Genomic DNA, 25428 nt, shown 5'->3' with positions numbered 1-25428 from the left:
ATATAAGCAGAGGATAACATATGGTTTATGCTTTTAAAGTTCAGTCTGGTTGAACTGTTGAGAATGGATGGATCACCTGGGAACAACAGTGGGGGACATCAAATAGTACAGGCAAGAGAGGATGGTGTTCTGGATCAGATACCATCAATGTCAAAGGGTAGTGGATGGATTAGATATACGGTTTCTGAAGTTGAACAGGAGAACTTGCTGATCTATTGAATATTGAGAGTAAGGGAACTTGAGTCAACAATGAAGCCAATTTTGGGCTTGAGCAAATGACTAGATGATGGTGCTATTTACTGAGAGAAGATGGTGGGGATAGAAATGAATGTATTCTTTTGTTATTAGGGCAGGGAATTAGAAAATTCTGTTTTGGACATATTAATTTTGAGATGCCTTTTAGAGGTGCCTGGCCAATTGGAGATGCCAAGTAGGGAAGTGTTAGATTCACAAGTCTGGAAGAGAGCACTCAGAGGTGGAAATATCAAATTGGAGTCACCAGTGTGATGATGGTATTTAGAACTTGAACATCACTGATGTCTCCAAGGAAGAGCATGCTGTTGGAGAAGGGTCAGCCACACCTCCCCAGCCCTCACCCCTAAGTCCCACATTAACCAATATGGTCATACACCATACCAAAACAGTTTTGCTCCCTCCCATCCAATTACATTAGACAAAATATTTACTGTCTCTTCTGTAAGAAAGGTGTTACACTAAGGAATAAAGGGCTATAAAGCTAGGTGACTAATACATGATATCATCTCTCAAGTTTAAAGAGCATGAAGTTAAAAGACACTTACTCCTTGGAAAGAAAGTTATGACCAACCTAGATAGCATATTAAAAAGCAGAGACATTACTTTGCCAACAAAGGTCCGTCTGGTCAAGGCTATGGTTTTTCCAGTGGTCATGTATGGATGTGAGAGTTGGACTGTGAAGAAAGCTGAGTGCCAAAAAATTAATGCTTTTGAACTGTGGTGTTGGAGAAGACTCTTGAGAGCCCCTTGGACTGCAAGGAGATCCAACCAGTCCATCCTATAGGAGATCAGTCCTGGGTGTTCATTGGAAGGACTGATGCTAAAGCTGAAACTCCAATACTTTGACCACCTCATGTGAAGAGTTGACTCATTGGAAAAGACCCTGATGCTGGGCGGGATTTTGGGCAGGAGGAGAAGGGGACAACAGAGGATGAGATGGCTGGATGGCATCACCGACTCGATGGGCATGAGTTTGAGTAGACTCCGGGAATTGGTGATGGACAAGGAGGCCTGGCGTGCTGCGATTCATGGGGTCGCAAAGAGTCAGACACAACTGAGCAACTGAACTAAACTGATAAAAGATAGAATGTTATTTTATTTCCAAGAGAGTGGAGGGGTCTTTAAAAGGTAGACTTGGGAAGACATGCTAGGAGCAGATCATGTGCATGTGTGCTAAGTCATTTCAGTGTGTTTGACTCTTTGTGACCCTATAGACTGTAGCCCAGCAGGCTACTCTGTCCATGGGATTCTATAGTCAAGAACACTGGGGTGGGCTGCCCTCCTCCTGGGGATCTTCTCCACCCAGGGATCAAACTCTTGTCTCCTGCATTGCAGGTGGATTCTCTACTGCTGAGCCACTGGGGAAGCCCAGAAGATTACGGGGAGGTCAAGATTTTTTTTTTTTACTGTGAAGAAAGTAGGACAATACTGAAGATTTCTGAGTTCCATGACCAGATCAACACCTTTCCTTCCCTGTCCAAGGCTTGTTCATCTTCCCTGGTCCTCCTCAAATCTCACCCCTTTCATATTATTGCCCACCCTCTGTTATCACTCACTTTTCATCTTTAACTCCTTCAGCTTTTACTATCTAGTGCTAATCCATTCAGTGCTTGATGCCACACTGTCTCTTTCAGATGGTTTATTTGTAGAAACATCTTCCCTTTTCAAGGTGTCTATAAATTCCTTCTAAGTAGGATCCAGGTCTTAAATTCATAGTCTCTGGCTCAGGATGGAAACATAATAAGCCCTCAAGCAATGCCTGCTGCTTCTAGTGTCACTTCAGTGGGTTCTTCTCTGACCTCTGATTAGATCAGAGTCCTTTGTTCCAGGATCTCACAGGCTCATTTTCTAGCACACCTCTCAGTTTTTAACTATCTACCCTACATGCAGGGGCTTCCCAGGTGACTCAGTGGTAAAGAATCTGCCCATCAAGCAGTAGACATAGGTTAGATCCCTGGGTTGGGAAGATCCCCTGGAGAAGGAAATGGCAATCCACTCCAGTGCTTTTTGCCTGGGAAATCCCATGAACAGAAGACCCTGGTGGGCCACAGTCCATGGGGTCACAAAGAGTCAGACACGACTGAACAACTAAAACAACCCTACATGTGACTATTTGAATAGATTCTGTCTTCCCATAGGCTGTTAGTTCCCAAAGAGCAGGAACCACTTCTGATTTTGCTCATGATGATGTTCCTCGTTTGTGTGCAACAAACATTTGTCGAAAAATTGAATAGGCATGGCCTTAGGTGTTCAAAGGGTCAAGGGGCTTGAGCAGAGCAGCCTCAGGCATGATCCAATTGCTTGTAGTTTCTGAAAGAGCAATGAACTTCACATGGCAAAACTACCCCTCAGACGGAGTTCTTCCTGATAAACTTCCCTTCTGCTTAGGGACAAACTTTCCCAGAGAGTGGTTCTTCTCTGGTAAGGAGGCCCCCTCGAAGGCTGATTTATTGTCACTTAGGACACTTGAGTCCTCCCCCTTCACACAGCTGAGCAGGAGGCAAAGCAGTGTTCCCAACTGTCAGGAAGAAGCGGCCCACTGGCAGCAGCTATGATCATCCAGGCAGATGGAGCGACATATGTATATTTACATATATATTTCCTAATCAATAGGTTCCAGTGAAAACATGAAAACTCAAGAACATGATTGGAATTTAAGGAGCTCTTAAGGAGTTTAATTCCTTTAAGAAAATGAGCACAATTGGGATTTTTTTCAGCTGCAGATAACTCCAGGACAAAAATGAATAGTACTATTGAATGATCAGACTTTCCTCCCTAAATTGCCAAATCGCCTCTTCCAAATTAGGTACTGCTAGCACTTCCTCTAAGAAATGAATTTTGAAATCTTTTAACTTTATTCCCAGCCCCTGTATGCTTCTCTGACAGTCTTTCCTCACAGCTACACAAGCTTACTTTTCTTTTAACAACAGGCCAAGCTTGTCCCCTAGGATTTTTGTTATTGCTTGCTCATAGCAGGTGGCCGGTACATATCTGTTCATGAATAAATAGGTTAAGATAAGCCAATTATGCCCCAACAGAAACCCATAACTTGTCTGTTTGCTGTTTGAGCCAACTGGAGATAATGTAAGTGATGATTTGAAGATTTAACCTAAGATTTAATGCTTCTGATTCTTGCTTTGTTCTTGCATGTGTCGACTGAAAAAACAAACAAACAAACAAAAAAAGCCACCACCACAACCTAAAAGTTGAGAATTATGTTTTATTCAGTGGACTCTGAGGACTTTATACCAAGGACTTAAGTCCAGGATCCAGGCTCCCAGAGAGCTCTGAGGGATTGTTTTGAAGAAGTAACAGAGGAGCCAGGTACATGAGTTTTTGCAACAAAAAACAGGTAGTCAGAACAGCAGAAGCTTACTGTTAATCAAAGAAAACCCAGATATCTCAATTTAGTGAACTTAATACTTCTCTATATTTGGGAAGATGCAAGTCTGGGTCATTGAAATAATCCCTTTGATAGGCACCTTAACTATCTAAGGCCAGTATCCTGCTATTCTCCATCCTGAATCCCCTTATGGTGCACAACTGGGGAAGGCTGCAGTGGCTGATGGCTTGATGGCTGTACCATCCTTTCTTTACAGATATAGCATGTGATGTTTGTCGTCCACACATGTGAATATCAAGGAACATGGCTTGCAATTTTACCCACCGCAGAATTGCATTTTACTCCTGTAATTCACATGAAGATGAACTTGTTGCAATTACCAGTTGCCTACAACTTCCGTTCCTCCCTCCTTTCTTAATAGAACACTTTGGGGAAGTGTGTCCAGTTAAAAAACATACAATTTCATCTTCCCAGGCTTCCTTACAGCTACAGCAGGTAGCATGTAACCCAGTTCTGGCAGTGAAGTCAGGTGAGGCTTCTGGAAAGCTACTGCCTTCCTGATACAAAGGTACAGACTCAGCTGGTATGTCTGTTGCCTTCTGACCATCTACCTTTCTCCCTGCCTGGAATGTAGATGTGATGCGGAAGGGAAGCAACTGTCCTGTGTAGCAGGTACCATCAGAACTCTGTTCATAACCTTTTGAAACTCACATGAAATTGTTACATTAATTACAGATTTTTCTACTGAAAGCTCCTGTACCTCTTGCAGAGGACTTCTGCTGGCTACAGGATCATGCTTAGCCTGGTCGGAAGTACCAGAGAGTTAGTGATGCTAGAAGCAGTCCTCGTTGACAGAAATTGGTATATAAACATCCAAGCTCCTTGGCCTTCAGATGGGACAACTTTGAGGTGTAAGCTACAAACACAAGGGACAGATAGAGTGTCCTGACTCCCCCAGAGGGGCTGAGACCAGTTGCTCACAGAAATAATGCACTCATCCTGTATTGGCTCTCTTTTTCATCTCACTCCTGGGTTCACCTTCCAGATAAACTACTTACACAGGAATCCTTTCTCTGGGGAACCCAATCTCAGACATCTGGTGACTGTGCAGATGAAGGCTACATGCTAAGGATGGAAAGAAATCCAGAAGTCCTTCGATAAAAAAGACTTGGATGGAGCCCTTGATGCCAAACTTGGGCTCCTGTTCTAGCCTTGGGCTGAGTTTCTCTGGACTTTGTGTTATTTGAGAAAAATAAACCTCTTACTTGGGTAGGCCACCACAACTGGGTTTCCGTGGCACGCAGCCAAATGCAACAGTAACTGAGAGACATCTGGAGGAATTCTCAGTTGAGTCCAAATGCAACCAGTCATCAGCTGGACACGCCTGCTAATAAAGCTGACACTATGGCTACGTGATTACCAGACCCTAACGCTATACTGCATGTCATAACTTGCAGTGTGTGCTTACATGTTGCTGTATTTAATCCTCATGTTAATTTTGTGAGGTAGGTGTTATCAACTCCATTTTATTGCAGTCCAGAGGCCAAGTCCCAAGATAGGGGCTAGGTGTTCATTCTAAGGAGTTGGTGGCATTTAAGAAATGAGTTCACCTCTACTTGTTCTCTGCCTGTGTCCTGAGATCCTGTGCTTTTCCATGCCTGCTTCACTGCCATGGGACTGCAGACATTTGCTCTCCTCACTGCCACACCTCATCACAAACTCTACACACTGATCATAAGCTCTGTAAGACAGGGGTCCCCAACCGCCCCAGCCTCTGACTGGTACCCCTCTGTCAGCGGCCTGGGCTGCACAGCAGGAGGTGAGCAGTGGGGGAGCGAGTCAAGCTCCCTCTGTATTTATAGCCACTCCCCATTCATCACATTACTGCCTGAGCTCCACCTCCTGTCAGGTCAGTGGTGGCATTAGATTCTCACAGGAGTGAGAATCCTACTGTGAACTGTGCATGCGAGGGATTCAGGTTATGCAGTTCTTATGAGAATCATCCTGAAATCATCCCGCCCACCCTCACCCTCTTCCCCTGTTCCGCCTGCCCCTGGTGCCAAAAAGGCTGGGGACCACTGCTCTAAAACATGTGCTGAATCCTCTTATCTCTAGGCCTTTGCTCCAGCTCTGCCTTTCCTAAGAATGCTTTATTTTAGCAGTGGGAAACTGCTGTACTTAGGCCAGGTGAGGATGCTCCAGTAACTGCATTCTCATGCTAACTGTAGGTAGGACACCCATCTCAGTATGGCTTATAGCACCAAAAACATATAGATGCTTAGTAAACATCTGTAAAATTTAAATCGGTAGACACAGTAGCAACCAAGTTAACTTCAAATTTACTCCTGCTCAAAATCATTAACATCAAGTTCCACCACACATAAAAATGAATACATCTCTACAGAAGACTTCAGACAAACAAAATATACTCTACTGAACATTTAATGCATTACGTTCAAGTACAACTTTTTTTTAAAAAAATGACAAAATTGTTAAGTATTCATTAAAATGGTAACTATTTAAACATCATCTGAACCATATTAAGTAGCTCATTTACTTTTATGAAATGTGTTGAGAACCTAGGAGTTTATACATGAGGCTTAGCATTTTTTAACATTGCCGGCCTAGGAAAGAAAAGATCGTATTCTTTAAATGGCGATTCAGGAAATCTGATATATTCAATACTTGTGTCACAATAGCTGGTGTGTGGAGGCAAGACTAGCACCCATGACTGGCTGGGCCCTGGAAACAAGCATGCCATGCTCCCATGCTGCTCGGGGATACAGAATACAAAATCTGACCTAGGGTGAAACAACGTGCAGGGCGTGGAGAGGACTATGGCGGGGGTTCACTCAGGACAAAAGGGAAAGCTGTGAATTTTCACTTTAAAATGTGTTAAATGAGGTGAAGAAGCTAGGAGCCTTACAACCATTCCGTGTCAGCAACTCCCAAGATACTTATATCAAGGTGGCTGGGAGGAGATAAACATGTTCACTGGGCCAGACTAAAGAACTAAAGTGTTGGAACAGATACAACTTTGAGGATAGGTTTATCAAACAGCTTATAAACAAGTGGCATACCAATTCAAAAGATGCCTGACTGGTAAGGACTTTCAGCTGGCAAGGAATCTCTAAAAATGTTTATATGCCTTGTCTTGGTCAATTTATTTTACAAAGCCACCATTTCATTTCACAAGGATGATAAGGGTCATTAAATCCCAATACAAGACAGAATTTATAAATGACATGACAGAACTATTGCAAATCCAATTTGCTGAGTAAAGGCATGTTCACCAATTATAAAATCTAGCAAGACAGAAGGATAATTACACCACCACTATTGTCAAAAGACTGTTAGACTGTAGTTGAAGTTCAAAAGGTTAAGGATTTTACAAAAAGATAACATGAGCACTAATTATATATGAAGAGTAGTTGATTAATCAGCTAGAGAAAATGTTAGCGAGTGTGATTTTCTTCCTGTGAACAACTATTTCAGATTTAGAAAGTAACACCGGCTCCACTTAAATTTTGACCTACTTTATCAGTGGCACCATAACCTGGAATACTCAGAGTAATCCAATTACTTTGGCCACTAAATTGTCACCATTACACTTCTAAAGTAATTTATCCAGGATACACTAGAGTAGCCTATACTTGTTATACAGTATTATGCAACTTATAGTTTTTTCCTGAATATTTCTTGTTATTTTTCCCAAGCCCTGTTTCCCAGGACTTTGATCATTAAATATGTCTACCTTAAGGTTCCAAATACCTATGTCTATTATGAAAACAGGTGGGGGTAAATTCATTCTCTTTAATGTGACAAGCTACATTCTAAAAAGGACCCCAAACCTGCTATATTGTTATAAGTTATGAAGTGCTATCTAAAGATCTGAGGGAGGTTCAGGGGACAGACTCAGACCTTAGAAAGGGATTTTAAAGAATTTTAAATTCTCAAGAGAAACATTCTGGGAAGGGAAGAAGAGTTCTATAATCTAGGGCATGTTCCAGAGCCCTTGTTCTCATAGCCAAATGTATGAAAACAGTTTTCTTTAAAGGAATACAGGTCTATGAGCCAAGACAAGATTTGGCTAAATGATTGGTAGCTTTTGTTTGGCTCTGGAGGTTTCTATGGAAACAGCCTGAGAGACAGAAAAGGCAGCATTATCGTCTTTATCTGAAATGCCATCTGATAAAACTGCATATTGATTCATTCATACTATCCAGAACAGATGTATTACTTCTGATAAGCCTTCACAAAGGGAGGCAGGAGTTCTATCTAGTCACACTTCAAATTTCCTGTCTTCCTCCATTTGAAACCTTAAATTAAAATCCTGATAAAACCTCCCCTGAACATTTCCCTCAGGAGCCTCTAGTTCAAGTAACGCTTCAGTAGTCAGAAGCCAAATGAAGAAATGTGAAGCACACAGAGCTCCACCGCTGAGTTCTTAAAATTGTACGATGCCAAGATCACTGTAGTTGAAGAAATGACTCTGAAGAGTATTTACAATTCCATTACGTCAGATCTCAGCCGGGCAACAAACACTGTCCAAAGTGTTTATTATACACAGTCGAATCAGGTGGCATCATTCATCATTTTTCTCCCTCTTTATGTCTAGATCATTTGTATGTGTGTGTGTATATATACCTATATATCTGTATTTATATATTTAATATAGTAACATACACCACATACCATTATCTAATCTTATTTCAGGTTAGTGCTTCTCAGAAAGGCCACAAAAGCAGCCCTAGCTTAAAATTCTACATCTGATGTACACAAAAATAAAAACCTCAGCAACAATAAAATATAAACAAGACAAACAAGGTAAGAAGGCATGCAACCTTTAGCACCGTATTTAAGACGATAGAGTAAAGAGTGTTGACAGAGATCCAAAGAGGAATTCAGCTGTGGGTTTTCCTCTGGAATGAGATCCCAAACACAGAACTGTCTTGTAGAGTCCAGTACTTTTAAAAAGGGAAAGCCTGAGAAATTCTATTAACAGAAATGTCAAAATCCATAATTTACCAGAGACAGATGATTTGACACTGCTTCTTATTCTAAAAACAATGAAGACATTATTCTTTAGGAACAAATTTTTCACTTTGGAGATCAGCCGAGAAATCACTGTCAGCTCAGTGAGCTAAATGATGACTCAGTAAGTTAAAAAGACTGCTATACCCTCACAAGGACCAATTTACTCATGAAAAGTAGCTTACTCATGAGCAGTTAGGTCCCTGATATCTGTATAGCAATATATTCATGGGCGATACTGGAAAGATTCAATCGACCATATACAATTGTATGCTCCACCAGCAAGACATCCGAAAAACACCCACACCTCTATGCATAGCATTGGTGCGGGAATCCAAATCACAGAATACAATCTCAGCTTGGTCCTTTCTGTAAAAAGGGACTCAAAGTCTAGGGAAGGATTTAGAAATGAGCTGAAGATTCTTATAGTTTAAAGGTGGCAGGTAAGAAGTCAGAGGGCTAGAAAGGACTTCAGATATCATCTAGTGCAAATCCCTCATCTTACTGGTGGGAAAACTGAGGCTTCAAGAGAAGTGTTAGCTTTAAACAATGAAAGAACCGTGACTAGAAGAGAAGTCATGTAATTTTGGGTGTGGTACTTTCCCCGTTACATTGATCTCTCAGACCCCTTTAAATCTGAACGTGTATCATTTAATAAAGCTTGGGGAAAATGACTGAGAAAGATCAGATAGGAAAAATGCTGAATTTTTAGAAAGATTTTGGTAATAATTCATGTTCTGATAGGCTTGATATTAATGGGGGGGGGAAATCCTACTTATTTTTTGGTAAAAATGTTATTTTCTGCATGAAACATGTTCTTTTTCTGCAAGCTGTTTTTGTAGGTATGAGGGTAGCTCACAGCTGGCAGCTTTCACATGACCCATCTTTGTAGTTAGAGTTTGATTCGGTAGATCCTGCATCATCAGGCGGGCTGAAATGACTGCTGTCTTGAGAATCAGTATCAATACTTTTCGTCTCTGACTGAGGGTGGACAGAAACTTGAACTGCTATCTCCTGGCCTTGTTCACTCAGGGAACCATCATCTGAATCTCCTCCTGGTGAATTACTCCGGCCCATGTCTGGGTTAATTACAAAGATGCCATCTTGAGCATTCAAGGCAGGTCTCTCTTTAATTCTCTCTCCCATCTCATCAGGGTCATCCACTCGCACAGCCTCAAACATCTCCTCTACAAAGGCCCGGCAGTTTAGAATAAGGGGTGGCAGAGGGACGCTTCTTGCCAGTTCTTCGATATAACGAGCAAACTCCATGGTTTTAAATTGCGTGACTTTGGCGAGTTCCAGAGTCTTGGCTGAGGTGATGATGGGGATGCGTTTTGCAATCTCAAAGGCCTTCTGAAGTTTCTCTGCCCCTTCAGTTCGGAAGAATTCATTGATGGCTTTCTCAGTTTTACGAAGATGGCTGCTCATCATGCACAACCGTGTAACATTCAAGATGAGAGTGATTGTAAAGGCAATCAGGCAAACCACCATATAGTAGACACTCATGTCTCCCGAGGTGAAGATGACACGCAGGGTGACTGAGTAGGAGGCACGGGTTGGAGAGGTGATATAACACGTATAGAGCCCACGGTCAGCAAAGGCTACGTTGGTGATATTCAGGAAGTTATCAGAAACCAACCATTTTCCACCTGATAACCCAACAGAAATAAAAAATTACAGCATAAAGAATACTATTACTAAATATGCAAACTGCCTTATCAATATTCCACCTCTTCATGAGAGCACGTTACATCAACTCATCTATTAGGTTCTGCTATTTCGTTAAATGATGTAAGAAAGGGCAGACTTTTATGTTCAGAGTCTGAATTTTAAACAGCCCGGAACTTAAAAAAGGGAATCAAGATCTTCCTGAAACTAATGATTATCGTGGCTGCCTTTTCAGTGCGAGATGTAAGACACCATTCAGGGAGACAGGCGTGTCAACATAATGCTAAGTGACTAACCTTAAAAATAAATGTTTATATATATGTGTGTGTAAGTGTCTGTATCACAGTCTCTACCTACACCTTCTCATAAAGTAGAAGGCTATGTCTCAGAAATACAAAACAATGGCTATTTATAGGGTAATGAGTAATTTTTACTTCCTTTTAACTTTCAATAATTTACTGTTTACTTATTTACTAAGAAAAGACAAAATTATTTTTAACAAACCCTACCAATTTAATGTATTTGTTCAATTACTAACTGGCTAATCTGGCATGCCTTGCACATGTTAATTTGTCTTGTTAGAAAAGGTTGGTTGATGATAACATCTTGATTTTCTGGCCAGAGTAAATAAAGCATAAGCCAAAAGCGATGTCTCACAAGTGAGGGTAAATGAACAGCTTGGCAGACAGAATAAAAGTTGCCCTGAGATGCCTAGGCTTCTATTTTAAATTGAAAACATGCTGCCTTTCTTCCATACGTGAAGGCATCTTCATTCAGGAATGTGTATACAAACATACGCGAGTATGAAAACCAAAGCACAAGGACCAACATCCTTTAATAACTTGGCTCTGCCTGCACAGTTCTCACCTAAGCTCTCAGTGTACTCTGCGCTTTAACTATACAAGCCATTCAAAGACAGGACAGATGGGCTAACATGGGGTGTAGGGTATGGGTCCCCAGGCCTACAGGTGGTGTCCCAGGAAGGCTGTGTGACTGCTTGTTAAGCACCGCTTCAGTGCCTCATCTTCCAGCTCCCTTTCATCCCTGAGATTCTACGGTTCAGGATTTAGGGGCACTTCAACTAGTAAATACTGTGAACCGTGCCCATTCTTATCTACATCAAAATTTATCTAAATTCTGTAGTTATATTTTTACTAATGTAAAAAGAAGAGGAAAACATGTAGCTATGAATATAGTCATTATTTTACAAGCTTCTGTCTATAAACCTGGAGCTATAAAAAAGATATACTGTGACTCCACAGTATGATGAACTATATACATAGACTCCATTCATCAACCACTATAACCACAATCTAAACTCTCTAGCTCACTTGCTGATAATAGCTCAAGATTTATGAACCTTATACTAGACTGACATGCTCTTTAAACTCCTCTCACTTGAGATTCATAAAATTTAATACAATTGTCCAGAGCTGCTGCTGAAAGCATCAGTGATAGATGTTAGCGGTTTTCAAAGTAAAGGCAAAATAGAAAAATAAAACTGCCATTCCATTCGGCGGGTCTCCTAAAATCTGTTTACATGACCAGTCTATAATAATCACACTGACTGAGTAACTCACATCTTAGATGTGTTTGTCAGGACCCTAGGGCCAAAAAAGATGAGTCTAGTTCAGTGGATCCAAATAAGGAACCCGAAATCATGTTCAAAATACATGTTCAGGGCACCACTCTAGACATTCTGGCTTAACAGGTCTATATTCTCAAGAAGCTCTGTTCTTTCTAACATTCTAACTCTTCAATTCCTTGGTGGCCAGTTACTCAGTCTGTAGAAGGTTAAAATATTTAGCATATACTTTAGAAGGAAGCACCATCTGTCTCCTTTTCTGTTTTCCAGTCTAATATAAGTAGCCAAATATCCTTCTGTTCCAAGAGATTAGATTATCTTTCTAACAGAAAATACAAGCAGGCCTTTTCCAAAGTGTAGCTTGTGAGGATACCATAATTTAGTCTTTATCCCATTGATAGTTCATGGCGATTTCTAAGGTGTTTTAACACAGGTAGTCTTCAAAAAAAAATCTAACAGAACACTAGTTAAAGGAAACAATATTCTGATTAAGATGTGTTCACAGGTTCTTAAATAGCAAAATCAAATAAAAACCTGTCAAAAGGTAGACCTTGGTCACCTTTCTATGATGTCTGTATGATTTTTTAAGACTGAGAGACAAAAATATATAAACAAGACTTTCCTATTTTCACGCAAATTAAGGTACAGAATTAAAAAGAGAAATGAGTTGGAAGGGCTTATAAAGTTCCTCCTCAGTGCCCTTCTGATTCTCAGAGGGACTTGATCTTTATAACCATTTTAAAAAATATCTGGGATTTCCTCCAACATTTTTAGTAACTCATTTTGAGTAAAAACAAAAAATTATTTATGACAAGTTTACTTAACCAAATCCTTCTTGCTCTGCTCATCCAGGGCCAGCACACTGCACCACTCACATTACAGTCTAGGTAACGGTGCCCCTGGAGCCGTGCAGCTCAGAGCCCACACGGCTGTGGGCGGCAACCCTGATGGAGCCAGCCTTGAACGAAGGAAACCAGTTCGCCAAGAGGGGAGAAAAGAGCTCACCATCAATATGTGAACACTTCTTAAATTTGTAACTATACTTTATTTTTCTTCTTCTTCTGGTTCAGTAATTACCATTATTTCACTTTTCCTGATAGGTATAAGACCCCAGGCCTTTCAAAAGTTTTAACTATTTATTGTAGTACCTCATCTTGGAGATTTCTTGTTGAAAATGCCATAAAACCAAGATTGAAGTAACAGGAAATGAGTAAGCTTGACTAATTATATTCTGGGATAATTACCTCTGTCTCTGTCATCCAGCTGCTGTCCTTTTGAGTTGTACCAAGAGACCTGTTCATAGCGGTCGACAGTGAGAAGACACTTGATTGAAACACTAGTTCCCTCTCTGGCTATGATGACGTCATCACCAGAGTGGGAATCCGCTGAGAGTTCAAAACTTGGAAGAAATGATGCATTGGAAAAGCTGTGATTTGTTCCCAGTGGGATCATTTGGTTGAAGTCTACATCTTCCAAAGCAAAAGCAGCTGGCACAATAACACTCACCACTAAAGTGGATAAACAACGAAGTGGCTTCATGGGAAAATGGGAGAAAATCTTGTTTATATTTGGAGAACTCAATAGCTTCTATATTATAACAAGAGCACAGTGGGTCACTGCTTGCTTGGTACCGGAATTTTCCAAAAAAAGGTAGATCCAGGTATATTCTGGAGTCTTCAAGATTGAAAGATATGAGTGGAGACCAACCTGAAAGAGAGCCAGATATAAAATTTAACCAACAAAGACTCATAACGGAGTGAAACTCTATGTTCAAGAAATAAATAGACGTGAAACTGATTAGAATAACTGACATCAATATTATGAAGTGAAACAGTGAAAATATCACCTAAAAATTTCAACAGTCAGTAGAAAGAACACTGAACTGGGAAATGGCAGATCAAGATTCTGGTATTAGCTTTGCTAATAACTAGATGTAAGCCCTTGGCAAATAGCTATGCTTGTTTTCTCATGTGTCAAATGGGGACTAGATGAGACAATCTCTAAGGGCTCTTCTAGTTCTGAAATGTTGTGATTCTATTTCACTCTGACAAATTCCATGCAAGCGGGAGCCAATGAAGGCTAAAATATTTAACTCAATGATCTTTTATTCCAACCTGCACCATTACCATCTGCTGTTATATCAATAATGTAAATCAGCTGCTACATAATAATTATAACCATGGAGTTCAAAATTTGAGTAATTCAAGTATACAGACATTAGATATAAATAATGCAGGGCTACCTGAAGTAGTTTTTTTGTTGTAATATTAGAAAACTGCACCACTATGCATAAATAAATAGTTACTGACTTTTGAGGCTATAGAACTTCCCTCTTGGGCAAGAACATCAAACAAAAGAATTTTCCTTTAATAATTTCTTCAATATCAAGAGATAAAATACAGTATATTTAATAAGCTTGTAAGAATACCAAATTTCTAACTCAAAGTCTATAAACTAGCTATGGGAGGAATTGACACCTTAAATGTCTAGTTAGCAGAAATACAAACTACAGAGAAAGATTGTTGAGACACATTTAAAAGAAGAGTAGAATATCACAAATAAAAGCAAAATAATATTCCAGTTCAAGAATCTATGTGATTACGATCAACTTCTGGTAATCTGATTCCTCTTTTAAAATCACTGACTCTTAAAGAAAAATTCCATTTGAATTTCTACAAAATATGGGATGAAACACCTAGCTTCATTTCTTATAAGGGCCAAACTAAACAGTTTTGGAAATGACACTTACTTCCCTGTATACTCATACAAAAGCTGCTTGATCACGTAACACAAAAAGCAACAGATCACTGTATTTTGCCATTAAACTGCTCCGAGTCTAAATGACAGTTAAGTTGTAAAATATTATTTAAATTTCATTAGTCCTTGAAAGGATGGTTAGATGATGACAATAATTTTTTCTATCTTGCAAATTTAAGGAGGGACCATTTGAAGTAAAACAAAGAACTTCAGAGTTTGCTATATATAGTAGATGAACACTGTATGTTTTCATTTCTTCCCCAAATCCCATTAAAATGACACAAAGCTCTTGGGCACTGGAGGGGATTACAGAAGTGATCTGATCTAACCTCTTCACCTTCTTCACTTGCTCTTCTTATTATATAGTAAGCAGGAGATTCCTGGCCTCTATCCGGGTGGAAACAATGGAAATAAAAGTTTACAAAATGACTGAAGTAAGCCAGGCACTGTGCTCGGGCTTGATATATATAAGCTCTCAACTTCTTTTCCACTACAACTGGCAGATATGATTTTTGTCCTTTATTCTAGACTACTGGTTCTCACTGGTGATAGGAAATGAATGTGCTGAAAAGTACTCCAAGTCTCACCCAGGACTTCCATAAGGAGATTCTGTGGCTTCATCCAAGTTGGCATTTCTCAAATTTCATTCATTTCTTCTACTGTCATGATTTGTTTAAAAACTGTACCTTTTATTATTTTTTATGCTTTTCTTAAAATTATATTTTATGCTTTTCATAAATTATTATTTATGCTTTTCTTAAACTCATTGTCTTTCACACATGTATGTTAAAAGGAAAGTCTGGATAAAAGTCTGGATAAAAGTAACTGTACCCCCCGCACAAGGCAGACAAAGCCGTTTTTAACTTGCAGAGATACTGCTCTGTGTTGACGGCTCTGAGCTGCAGGCCTGCTCTCTTTGTAGAGAAAACAAAACAAACCTCCCACAACTCCAGTTGATTCTAACAGCACCTCATTCTTATCCTGCCTTTCCTTTCCTCCCCACTGCTTCCTACCACTGAGTCTACAACCCACTACCTTAGACTAGGGGTATACATCATCTATTCAGCAGTGTCTACTGAGTACCTACTATGTGCCAACCTACTGTACCACAGACACTGTCTCTGCCTTCATGGAACTCAGTCAGGTGGAGGACATGGTCATTAAATACATACAAAATACACTCAATGCTACCCAAAGGAAAGTACAGGATGCTATAGAGAGCTAACCATGTCGCAGAAAGCCTCTCTGAGAAGTAAAGTGTGTGACCGGACCTGGGGGATAAACGGGAATGGAGAATGCTGGGGGGAGCCATCAAAGTAAAGGGACACGGGGCAGAGAAAAAGCAGATCCGTCACTGGTTAGGGAGGTATTCAAGAAAAAGAGCTACAGGCAGTCATGACAGACGGTGGCCGGAGAGTCATGGGTCTCATTCCTGATCCTGAAGAGGAGCAGTTTGGCCCAACAGCAAAACTGGAGATAAGACTCTGGGAACTGGAGTGGGAGGCTGAAGTGAGTGAAGGAGACTCACTACAATTAATGATTGTCCAAGGTGAAGCAGTCAAAAGAATTAAGAGGCTCAAAAGTGAGGCAGATCACCTGTGGGGGTGCTGTCACCCCAGGATCAAGAAGACACTAGGCATGGAAGAAATGGACTCACTCATCCTGCTCTGAGATGTAAGAATTTCAGGGGAATGAACAGCCTCCACGTGAGAGGGCTGTGGGGCAACAGGGTCCTGGCAGTGTTACTGCAGTGTGGAATTCCTTCTTTATGCAGCTTCCCCGAGCCTCCTCTCAAGGCCTGCTTCTTCTTCCCATATAGATCAGGAGTTCACCTGGAGGCAAGATGGCTGTTCCCTGATCCCTGTGGCCCTCACCATTCCACTGCTCACCTGGCTCTCTACTGCCAGGCAGTCTACTCCATCTCACCTATGAGCCTCTTAAGCACAAGGACTGTATTTTTTAACGCTACGTGTCATAAGTAGCACATACTCAATAAATACTTAATGATGAAGAATGGTTTAAATTTGATCAAGTATGTGATGGATCTTTGTAAACTGACAAATGTTATAAACAGGGATTATAATTATTCAGACTCAGGTGCATTTACTAGCACTTATTATTATTCTCTGAGACACAAAGAGCTACTTTAGTAACCTCAAAAGATCTTAAAGGCATAATGCCTAAATGCATTCCTTGAACTGACCACTAACCTTCAATGTCTTCATTTACCATCGTGTCCTAGGAAATAATGGTGGGAATAAAAGATAACCAAGTCCAGTTTCCAAACCAGGCTGAACATCTCAATCTCCTAGAGAACTTGTTAAAAATAAAGATTACTGGGTCCCACCCCAGACCAGTGAATAAAAATCTCTGGGTTTGGACCTTGGAATTCATGGTTTTTAATTAGCTCTCTGGGTGATTCTGAGGCAGAGGGCTCATGGACTAGCAACCATTAATATACTTCCTCATTTCCTCTGTAACAGCCCTACTTAATGGTGCTTGACTGTCTGAACACTTTCAGCACAAAAGAACTATCACTCAGATTCCACTCTGGATTAAGTTCACCCTGGAACCTCATACTTGCAGGCCTCTGATAGGCAGGGTGGCAGAGAAGTTCCGTGAACAGACTCCCTAACCAGGTTTCCTAGGCTCAAATCCTGGCTCTGACTCTAATCAGCCTTGCAACTTTTGTTAATGACTTAATCTCTCTGTGCCTCAGTTCCCCATTTTTAAATGAGAGAAAATAATAGCATCTATTTTGACAAGACTATTGCAAGGTCTGAAAAAGACAGTATGTTAAAAACGGAGTCTGGTAACAGTAATCACTGATAACTCTAGTTATTATTATTGTTGATACAGCTTTGAGTGCTAAAATCAACACTTTACAGCAAAACCATTCTTTAAAATATATAAAACACTTTTACTTGGAATACCATGCAACCATTTAAAAATTTTGGAGGGGGAAGGGATAACATCATAAGGTAATTTCAGTCTTTAATTTTAAATTTCACACTCCTCTCTTTCTCAGTGCAAATATTTCACAAAAATATGGATCAAATAGGCATTGTAAATGGACCTTGGAGGCCAACCATGTTACATTGTTTTCACCGTGTCCAGAGTTTGTGCTAGAGAGCCTTTGTTGTTCCTTTTTTGGAGCTCTGCCTTCTTGGATCCAGGAGGAAGTCAACTCACTGACTGACTAAGAAGAATCTTCCCTTGGAATGTGGACTGAGACACTGTGGCTTAGGGACATTTGAGGAAGAGAAGGATTACAAGGAGCTGAGGCAACCAGGTCAAAGGACAACAGGGATGGAGAAGGGAAAAAGAGCAGCCAGGAGATGGGGGCTAGGGAGGCGGGTGGTGGTGGTGGAGTTACAGAGGGGAAGAGAAAGAGAGGCTCATACATGCTGCTCTGGCTCTTGACAGAGTTCTACTGCCTGGCTCCAATAAGACTTTTTTTTTAAATAAATAAACATCTTTATCTAATTTCATTCAAAATTAAAGCCACAAAAATGAAAACTGAATGTGCAAACAATCAAAGAAATGGAGAATTGGCCAGGTGGGAGAAAGAAGATTAAGTTCAGCAAAACCTGGAAGATAGGAAAAGAAAGGGGTAACTATATATAAGACAGGGAGAAGTACTGAACAGAAGTGTAATTGTGCTCTGAGCACAAAAGAGAAAGGGAGACTTCATAAATTTTAGGAATGCAATCCAGTTTTAAGTTTGGGACTTTGTATATCATGCCTGCTATTCTCAATGGGGCAGCTGGCATATGGAGGGTAAGAAGAGTTCAAAAAGGAAAATCAAAGCGCCACTTCCTGTGAACAGTTAAAAAGAGCTATGCTATGCTTGTGGATGAGGCTACTTAGTAGAATGTTTTATTATCTGTCTTCTGCATGAATAGGAATATTAGAAGAGTGTGATATTTAAATTTAATCTAACTCCTTTTTCATCTTTCAGGTACAGTAAAGTGTTAGCTTCTCTAGGATCATGAATAATCAGAAATATAGATGATTTTACCCTACAGAAGCATTCTGGATATTGGCTGTATCATTAAAAAGGAAAAAGAAAAGTGCCTAAGTTATCATCTCTAACAGACTGCCTTGTTGCTGTTCCTGCCAACTTCTGAGAGGAAATATTTCCATTCTGCTCCAATTCTCAACAGAAGTGAGTAAGGAAGCAACGTGGCTGATTTCCATTCTCGTGGCTCAATATTAAGTTGGCTGAGGAAATGGCTGTTTGCAGAAATAGTTCTGGGATAACTCAAAGGCAGGAAAAACACTGATGCCCAGATGGTACTGGTTTTTGCTCCAAGAATACTGGGATATTAATGGTTCATTCTCCATAATTAAATGCATTCGAGCTGTATTTACTCCTCATCCACTCTTCTCTGCCTGCACTGTTACACTTGAAAAATGGAGAAGTTCCCTTACACAAGGCACACAAATGGTCAAAGTGACATTCTGAATTGGCAAAGGGGAGAAAAAGGAAATGAAGAGCAGACTGTTAGCACTCCTCTATCCTTTCAGAGAACAAACAAGCAGCTGTTCTGTTTACACGAAAGCCTCACTATAGCAATCTGTAACATACAAAGGTTAGTAATACACAAACAGAAATCACCATTTTGAGGGCCATTTTCCAAAAAGTTTCTAACTTAACATAGCCCTTATGCTCCCAATAGAATCTTGGATCCTTCGTATGCTTCATCATTGGCATTTGGGCACTCAAACGTCAGCATATTTTCTGGCACACTGAGGGGTGCCCTCTTCTGTATTTGCTGAAGCTGTGCTTCAAACCCAGACTTATTTGTTATGCCCTTGACTATGATCATTTTTGCCATAAGCATCTGCTGAATCTATACAAAGACACTGATATAATAAACTTAGATTTATGATTTCCTTGCTCATTTTTTCCCCACTGTGGTCTGACCCTACCACCCAGTATCTCAAACTCCAGGATAACTAAAAAAGAGCTCTTTACTCTCACCCTCAGATCTACCTGTCTAGCATATACATAGTTTAAATGTACAATACAATTTTCCCAGTTTTGCAAGATCAAAGTTACAGTATCATCATGGCTGTGTGGTCAGGAGTGTGGATTAAGAGTGCTTGATCCTATCCTTGTGTGAAGCTGTGGGATCCAGAGGCCTTAGTATACACATCTATTGAATAAGGTTATTAACAGTAACCACCTCATAGGGTAGTTGTGAATATTAGATGAACTAATGTACATTTTAAATTCATGCCATTATCATTCACCTTCTCCTCCTCCTTCCTTCTAGATGTTTTTCAATTAAGTCTTACTGTTCCTGCCCTAGGTCACAGTCCTTTTAGCTTACCTGGGTACCACACTATCCTCTTAATTCTTAAATGGGTCTCCCTAATTCCCACCATATCCCTCTGTTGTCCCAAATATTGCTCCCCTCAGAACTGGTCCTAAACACAAATCCAAAAAAGTCAAGGCAATTTTAAAATCTATTGGTTATTTTCCTCTACCCATGAGATAAGCTTCAAATTTTATGGTATCCATAATTCTTCAAGAATAGATTCAGGTGGCAGAAGAGAAGCACCTAGATGGAGCCCAGCTGTGCCTACATGTACACTAATTCCTTGTTAAAGGAATGAATGGATTTAGAAGTCAAGTTTGGTCTTTAGTTACACCTGTCACTAATCAGTTATGATCTCTAGTGGTCTTAAGTTTTCTTACAAACTGATTATCGTTCCTATTTTCCCTTAAATCCTATAATTTCCCCAGCTTCCCTGTCATGGCTCAAAGCTTTAACTATATTTATTTCACTCTCTATTCTCTCCAAATTACTTTTCACTTAAAATTTTTGGTCCTAATTGTCCCCTTTGCTTGAAACTTCCTGCCCTCCCCATCTTCCTGTGGAAATTGGACCTTCTCTACAATATCCAATGTTTTTGACCTTATTCAAGAAGTGTTCCTACCTAAGCTCTCACTCATCCTTTTGGATTTCAGATGAATTCTTTTCCTGTCAGTCCCCTAGCACATTCACAGCACTCAACTCTAAGACTTCTCAGTTTCCTTCTTTTATCAGTTATCTGTATGTCCAAAAGACTGTAAGCTTACCAACCAGAGTCTAAAATCCCCTTGGCAGGGCATTGGAATCAACATTCTGAATTCAAACATTCATTAATGTGGCAGTCAGAAAGGGACCTGCTATAAGCGTCTTACTGACTTTTTAGTCTCAGGCTCTGCAAATTGCTAATGAAGAGATATGAAATATGGAAACATAATTTTTCTCTCTTTTTTTTTTGGTGGGCAGAACACTCTAGAGTGAATTTGATCTATAACTCGTTTTCTCAAAATGCAATTCTTAGATCACTTAAATAAAATTAATCTGGGGGCTTATTAAAGATGCCGATTTCTTGGTCCCACTCAGACTTAGCCCATATATCTTTTAATTTGTCATAACCATATTGTTATTCAGCAATTTGCAAAATGTGTTGCGGGGCCCCGAGGCACGTCTTCAAAATGATTTTCATAACAATACTAGAACATTATTTGCCCTTTCACTCTCATTCTCACACAATAGGTGCTGTTTTCCAGAGGCTACATAATGAATGACATCACAAGAGAATGAATGCAAAGGAGGTATGAGAATCTAGCTGTCTTCTATTAAGTCAGATATTAAAGAAACTTGTAAAAATGCAAAACAATGTCATTTCTCTCAAAATTTTTTTTTTGCGGGCAAACTATTCTTCATAGACATGCTTTTTATGTTAACATGTAATCAATTTAATTATTTTAAATGAATAACTTTTTGGAAAATTGTTTTAACATCTAAAATGGCATAATGATAGATATAAGCCACACAAACAAAACCTCTTCAACAGTCTTAAAAAGTTTTAAAAGTCTCAAGAGATTCTAAGCCCAAAAAATTGGAACACTTTTCACTACAATTATTATCAACAGTATATTAAAGATAAAACACAGTTAAGCGGTCTACCAAATTTCTCTTAAACTCCAAATTCTATGCACTTTCCATTACAATAGAAGATCAGAAGAAAACACCTATTTTATACTTAGTGTTTTTAGTTTTGGGGGAATACACATTTTTAACATGTTCCCAGGTGATACTGATGCCCCTAAATTTAGAGGACCACCATTAAAGCAAATAAACTATCTGAAGGGTTTTAGGAAGGGACAGTTAGGGTTCTTAAAAGGCCAGGAGCCTTCACCTCTCTGGGACTTAATTTTTCACACCTGTACATCTGTAAAATGAGGGTGTCTCTAACGTTTTCCTGGCTATCAGTCTGGGTTTCAGGCATTATCATTGCCCAAGAGCAACTGAAGAGGTACATCTTTCTGATGAGGGGTCAGGGGTAATCTAAAGTCATAAAGCACAGCATGTTCCTCTTTAGCACAGAAGCCTTCAAATGCCTTTCCATTGCTTTTCAAATAAAAGTCAAAATTCTTATCTTGGCTCACAGACCCTACAAAATTTGGCCAGTTTAAGTTCCTGGTCTCATCTTCCTCTTTTCGCTCCACTCACAGTGGCCCTTTGCCTTTTCCTTAACCCAGCTCAGTTCCCATGATAAGGCCTTTGCAGTTGCTATTCCTTCTGCTCCTAATACTCTTCAGCAGCTCTTCATACAATTTACCCCTCGCTTTGTTCCATCACTTTGTTCTGCATAATTTTCTTTAAGCACTCACTACCATCTTAGATAACCGTGTTTGCTTGTAAACTTATTTATGGTCGGTTTCCTCCACTAAGCTGTCAACTACTTGAGCACAAAGCCACAGTCTCTCGTAAACCAGTGTCCCAAAGTGTCTGGCAGGTAGGTGGAGCTCAGTAAAAACAGGATGGCCGAATGCCTGCAGCAGCCCAGGCCAGGCTTGCAAAACGGCCACGGATACGGTCCGGCGGCATGTCGGTCAGCAGAAAGATCTGGGCCGCTCTGTCCAGCCTGGCCCGGCAGTGGACTCTGGAGGATGAGTTGGAACAGGAGCGAGAACGCCGGCGCTGACACCGGAACCTGAGCTTTGCCATGGACGACGAGGACCCGTCAGCCCCTGAGAGACTGCTGAGCGTGGAGGAAGCAGAGGGGCCCCGGCCACCGGCCCCAGACCCCAGAGATGAGGAGGATGTCTGGGCCGTCCTAAGGATGCGGCAGGAGAGGAGGCAGAGGCGCCGGGAGGCCCCCGTCCCGGAGCCGCAGGTCAGGCAGCCGCCCCCGGCGCCCGAGGAGCAGGGCGCCTGCGGGCTCCGAGAAGCCTTCTGCTGCGAAGACACTTGAGCCGGAAACGAGCCTGGACTCTGAGACCCCCAGCCCCAGTAAATGTTCCGTGTCCCGGAAGATCGCTGTGCTAGCGGAGAGAGCCGTTTCAGGAAAGAGGGCGGTTCCAGACAAAGCCAGCGTCTCGGAGAAGAGAATGGTGTCTGAGAAAGCCACCGTCTTCGAGAAGACCCCGGCGCCGAGATGCAGCCGGCCCCAGGCAGGGCCATGGCCCCAGCGCAGTCCCAGGCCCGGGTGCACTCAGCCTCAGCGGAGCGCTCGTCCAGCCCCGGGGGGGCAGCAGGGTGCTGGGCCTGAGGAGCCGGAGTCCTCGGCGGGGCCTCTGCCCCAGGCTGGCGGTCTCCCGCCTGTCACTCTGCACGGATGCTGAGGCCGAGGTCCCCTCGCCGACACGGGCCTCGCCCACCTTCAGCAGCGCCCTGCAGCGCTCCAGCCCCCGCACCACCTCCTTCCGGATGAGCCCCCAGAGAGACAGCTCAGAGGCGGCCTTAACCCGCAGCGCCAGCGTGAGGCTCCCGGCCAGCTCGGTCAAATTAGGCCTGAAGCTGGAGCGATACCACTCGGCCATACAGAGATCAGAGTCCGTCAAGTGTGCAAGCCCGTCCCGCCCTGAGTTCCTCGTGGCTCCCGTGGATGTCGCCAGCAAGCGCCACCTCTTCGAGAAAGAGCTGGTGGGCCAGAGCCGAGAGGGCCCAGCCTCCAGCCGCAAGGAGAACTTGCACCTCTCAAGGGTGGTGACGTCGCGGCTCAACCTGTGGATCAGCAGGACCCAGGAGTCAGCACAGCAGGGCCCGCAGAACCAGGAGACGCTGAGGGAGTCGGCAGCTGGCAGGAGCCCCCGCTGGGTGCCGAGGTTATGAGGAGCCAGTCTCAGGCCAACAGCCGCGCCGGTCGCCTTTCCCGCCAGCTTTCCGCCCTGGACCCGGGAGGACGCTGGCCGGCATCTTCCCCGCCCCTCTGGGGCAGGCGTGCCCCGCGCCTTGTCCGGCTGCGGGCACTGCGCGACTGCACACAGCCTCGCCACCCTGTCCACGCGGACTCCTGCTCTTCCTCCTCCTCCGGGGCCGTCGGGTCGCACCGGTGTCTCCATGCACCTCTCTCAGGCTGGCCCCCACCGTCCCTGCGCCGCCTACCAGGCTGGAGAAGCCGCACTGACCCCTCCCAGGCCCTGCCTCGCTCCCCTTCACGCCCCACCTGCTGCCCTGGCCAAGCCGTCCTGTGCCCCCTCCGCTGGGCCAGGCTTGCAAAACTCCACAGATACTTATTTTACTTCGTACCCTAACCCACCGGCTCAACCCACATCTCGGCAGCCCCAGTAACTCCCCCACCCCCTACAACGACCCCGATCTGGCCCTCACTCACCAGACGCCTGCCGGTGGTGATCTGCTGGATCTGCTGCTTGACCCGGAAGTTCTCTCGGTTAAGCGAGGCCGTCTCCACCCTGAAAGAGGACTTCCGGGGCAGTAGGAGCAGCTTCTTGGAGAAGGTAGTGGCGGCTGTGAGGGAGGAGGCGGCCTGGGTGAGGGGCTTTCCCCGAGGAGGCGGGCCGGGTGTGGGGTCCCGGGGTCGCCGCGGAACGGGAGGGAGCGGCCTGGGGCTGGGCGGCTGGCCCCTCGCGGTGGACGCGAGGCTGCGGAAGTCCTTTGGTTATTGAAACGCTAAGCCCGTGTGAGGAATTCTCATCGTTGTCAGCGTCGGAGAATTTAGGAGCGCAGGTTTACGCCAGATCTCCCGTTGGGCACCTGTTCTTGAAATTGGGAAGAAGGGAGAGCGGATTTTGTCCGTCTCGAGACAAGTGGTTATTTTAGTAAAGATAGTAATGCTCCAGGGAACCACTTCGTACTAACAGCTGCTGTTACCGTGAGCGATTTCGTGCCAGGCTCTGTTCCGAACCCCTCACGTCCACCGGGTCGTTTTGTCTTTCTAGGAACTCTGGCATGTAGGTTTTACAGATGTGGAAGCGGAGACGCAGATAGGTGACTGATCCCACAGTCACCTCGGTATAGAGATGGAAGTGTGTCAACCTAACTCCAGAGCCCATTATATTACTATATACTATATATAGCATCTAATGTGTGTGTGAAGTACATATTACTGTGTGTTGTAGTTTGGTGAGAGCACCTGGATAGCAAAACGATGGTAAAAGAAAAAGTAAATATGTGTATTCAGCTACAGGAAACATTGATGGAACTTTGTGCAAGAACTGTGTAGCTCTGGGAGTTCTCTGGTGGTCCAGTGGTTAAGACTCTGCACCCTCACTGCCTTGGACTGGGGACCAGGGCAACTAAGATCCTACAAACCACGATGTGTGGCCTAAATAAATAATTTAATTAAAACAACAAAAAAATACCAGCTCTGTAGCCTTTCCTGTTAGCCCCCTTTAAGTAGGCATAAATTGTCTTAAATTAATTCCCAGTCTCCAAAACTTGTCATACAGTTCAGTTCAGTCCCTCAGTGGTGTCTGACTCTTTGCGACCCTGTGGAGTGCAGCACTCCAGGCCTCCCTGTCCATCACCAACTCCCG

The 25428-nt window shown here is 42.5% G+C and overlaps 2 protein-coding genes and 1 pseudogene across 5 annotated transcripts in view; 2 read left to right on the top strand and 1 right to left on the bottom strand.

Annotated features, from left to right (window-relative positions):
• Positions 1-3455: 3455 nt before the first annotated feature.
• MFAP3 (microfibril associated protein 3) lies at positions 3456-24394 on the bottom strand. Its single transcript, XM_043913368.1, has 3 exons — positions 24267-24394; positions 13130-13592; positions 3456-10281 (listed from the first exon to the last, which is right to left on the bottom strand). The coding sequence occupies exons 2-3, from the start codon at positions 13422-13424 to the stop codon at positions 9488-9490; spliced, it is 1089 nt and encodes a 362-aa protein (XP_043769303.1). The 5' UTR covers positions 13425-13592; positions 24267-24394; the 3' UTR covers positions 3456-9487.
• On the top strand, positions 22536-23893 carry LOC122700460 (annotated as a pseudogene). The gene has a single exon (XR_006342777.1). The product of XR_006342777.1 is annotated as a ladinin-1-like (transcript).
• Positions 24259-25428, top strand: part of FAM114A2 (family with sequence similarity 114 member A2) — a 35968-nt gene continuing 34798 nt past the window's right edge. Inside the window, exon 1 of one of the 3 annotated variants that reach the window (XM_043913366.1) lies at positions 24259-24390. The gene's annotated coding sequence lies outside the window, so the exon portion shown is untranslated. Of the gene's footprint in view, positions 24424-25428 lie in introns of all 3 variants that reach the window. The other 2 variants (XM_043913367.1, XM_043913365.1) reach the window with 2 other exon arrangements.

Source organism: Cervus elaphus, chromosome 9 (assembly GCF_910594005.1).
Source record: "Cervus elaphus chromosome 9, mCerEla1.1, whole genome shotgun sequence".
NCBI lineage: Eukaryota > Metazoa > Chordata > Mammalia > Artiodactyla > Cervidae > Cervus > Cervus elaphus.
Note: the sequence above shows the minus strand (reverse complement) of the source record. Positions and strands in the feature narration are given on the sequence as shown.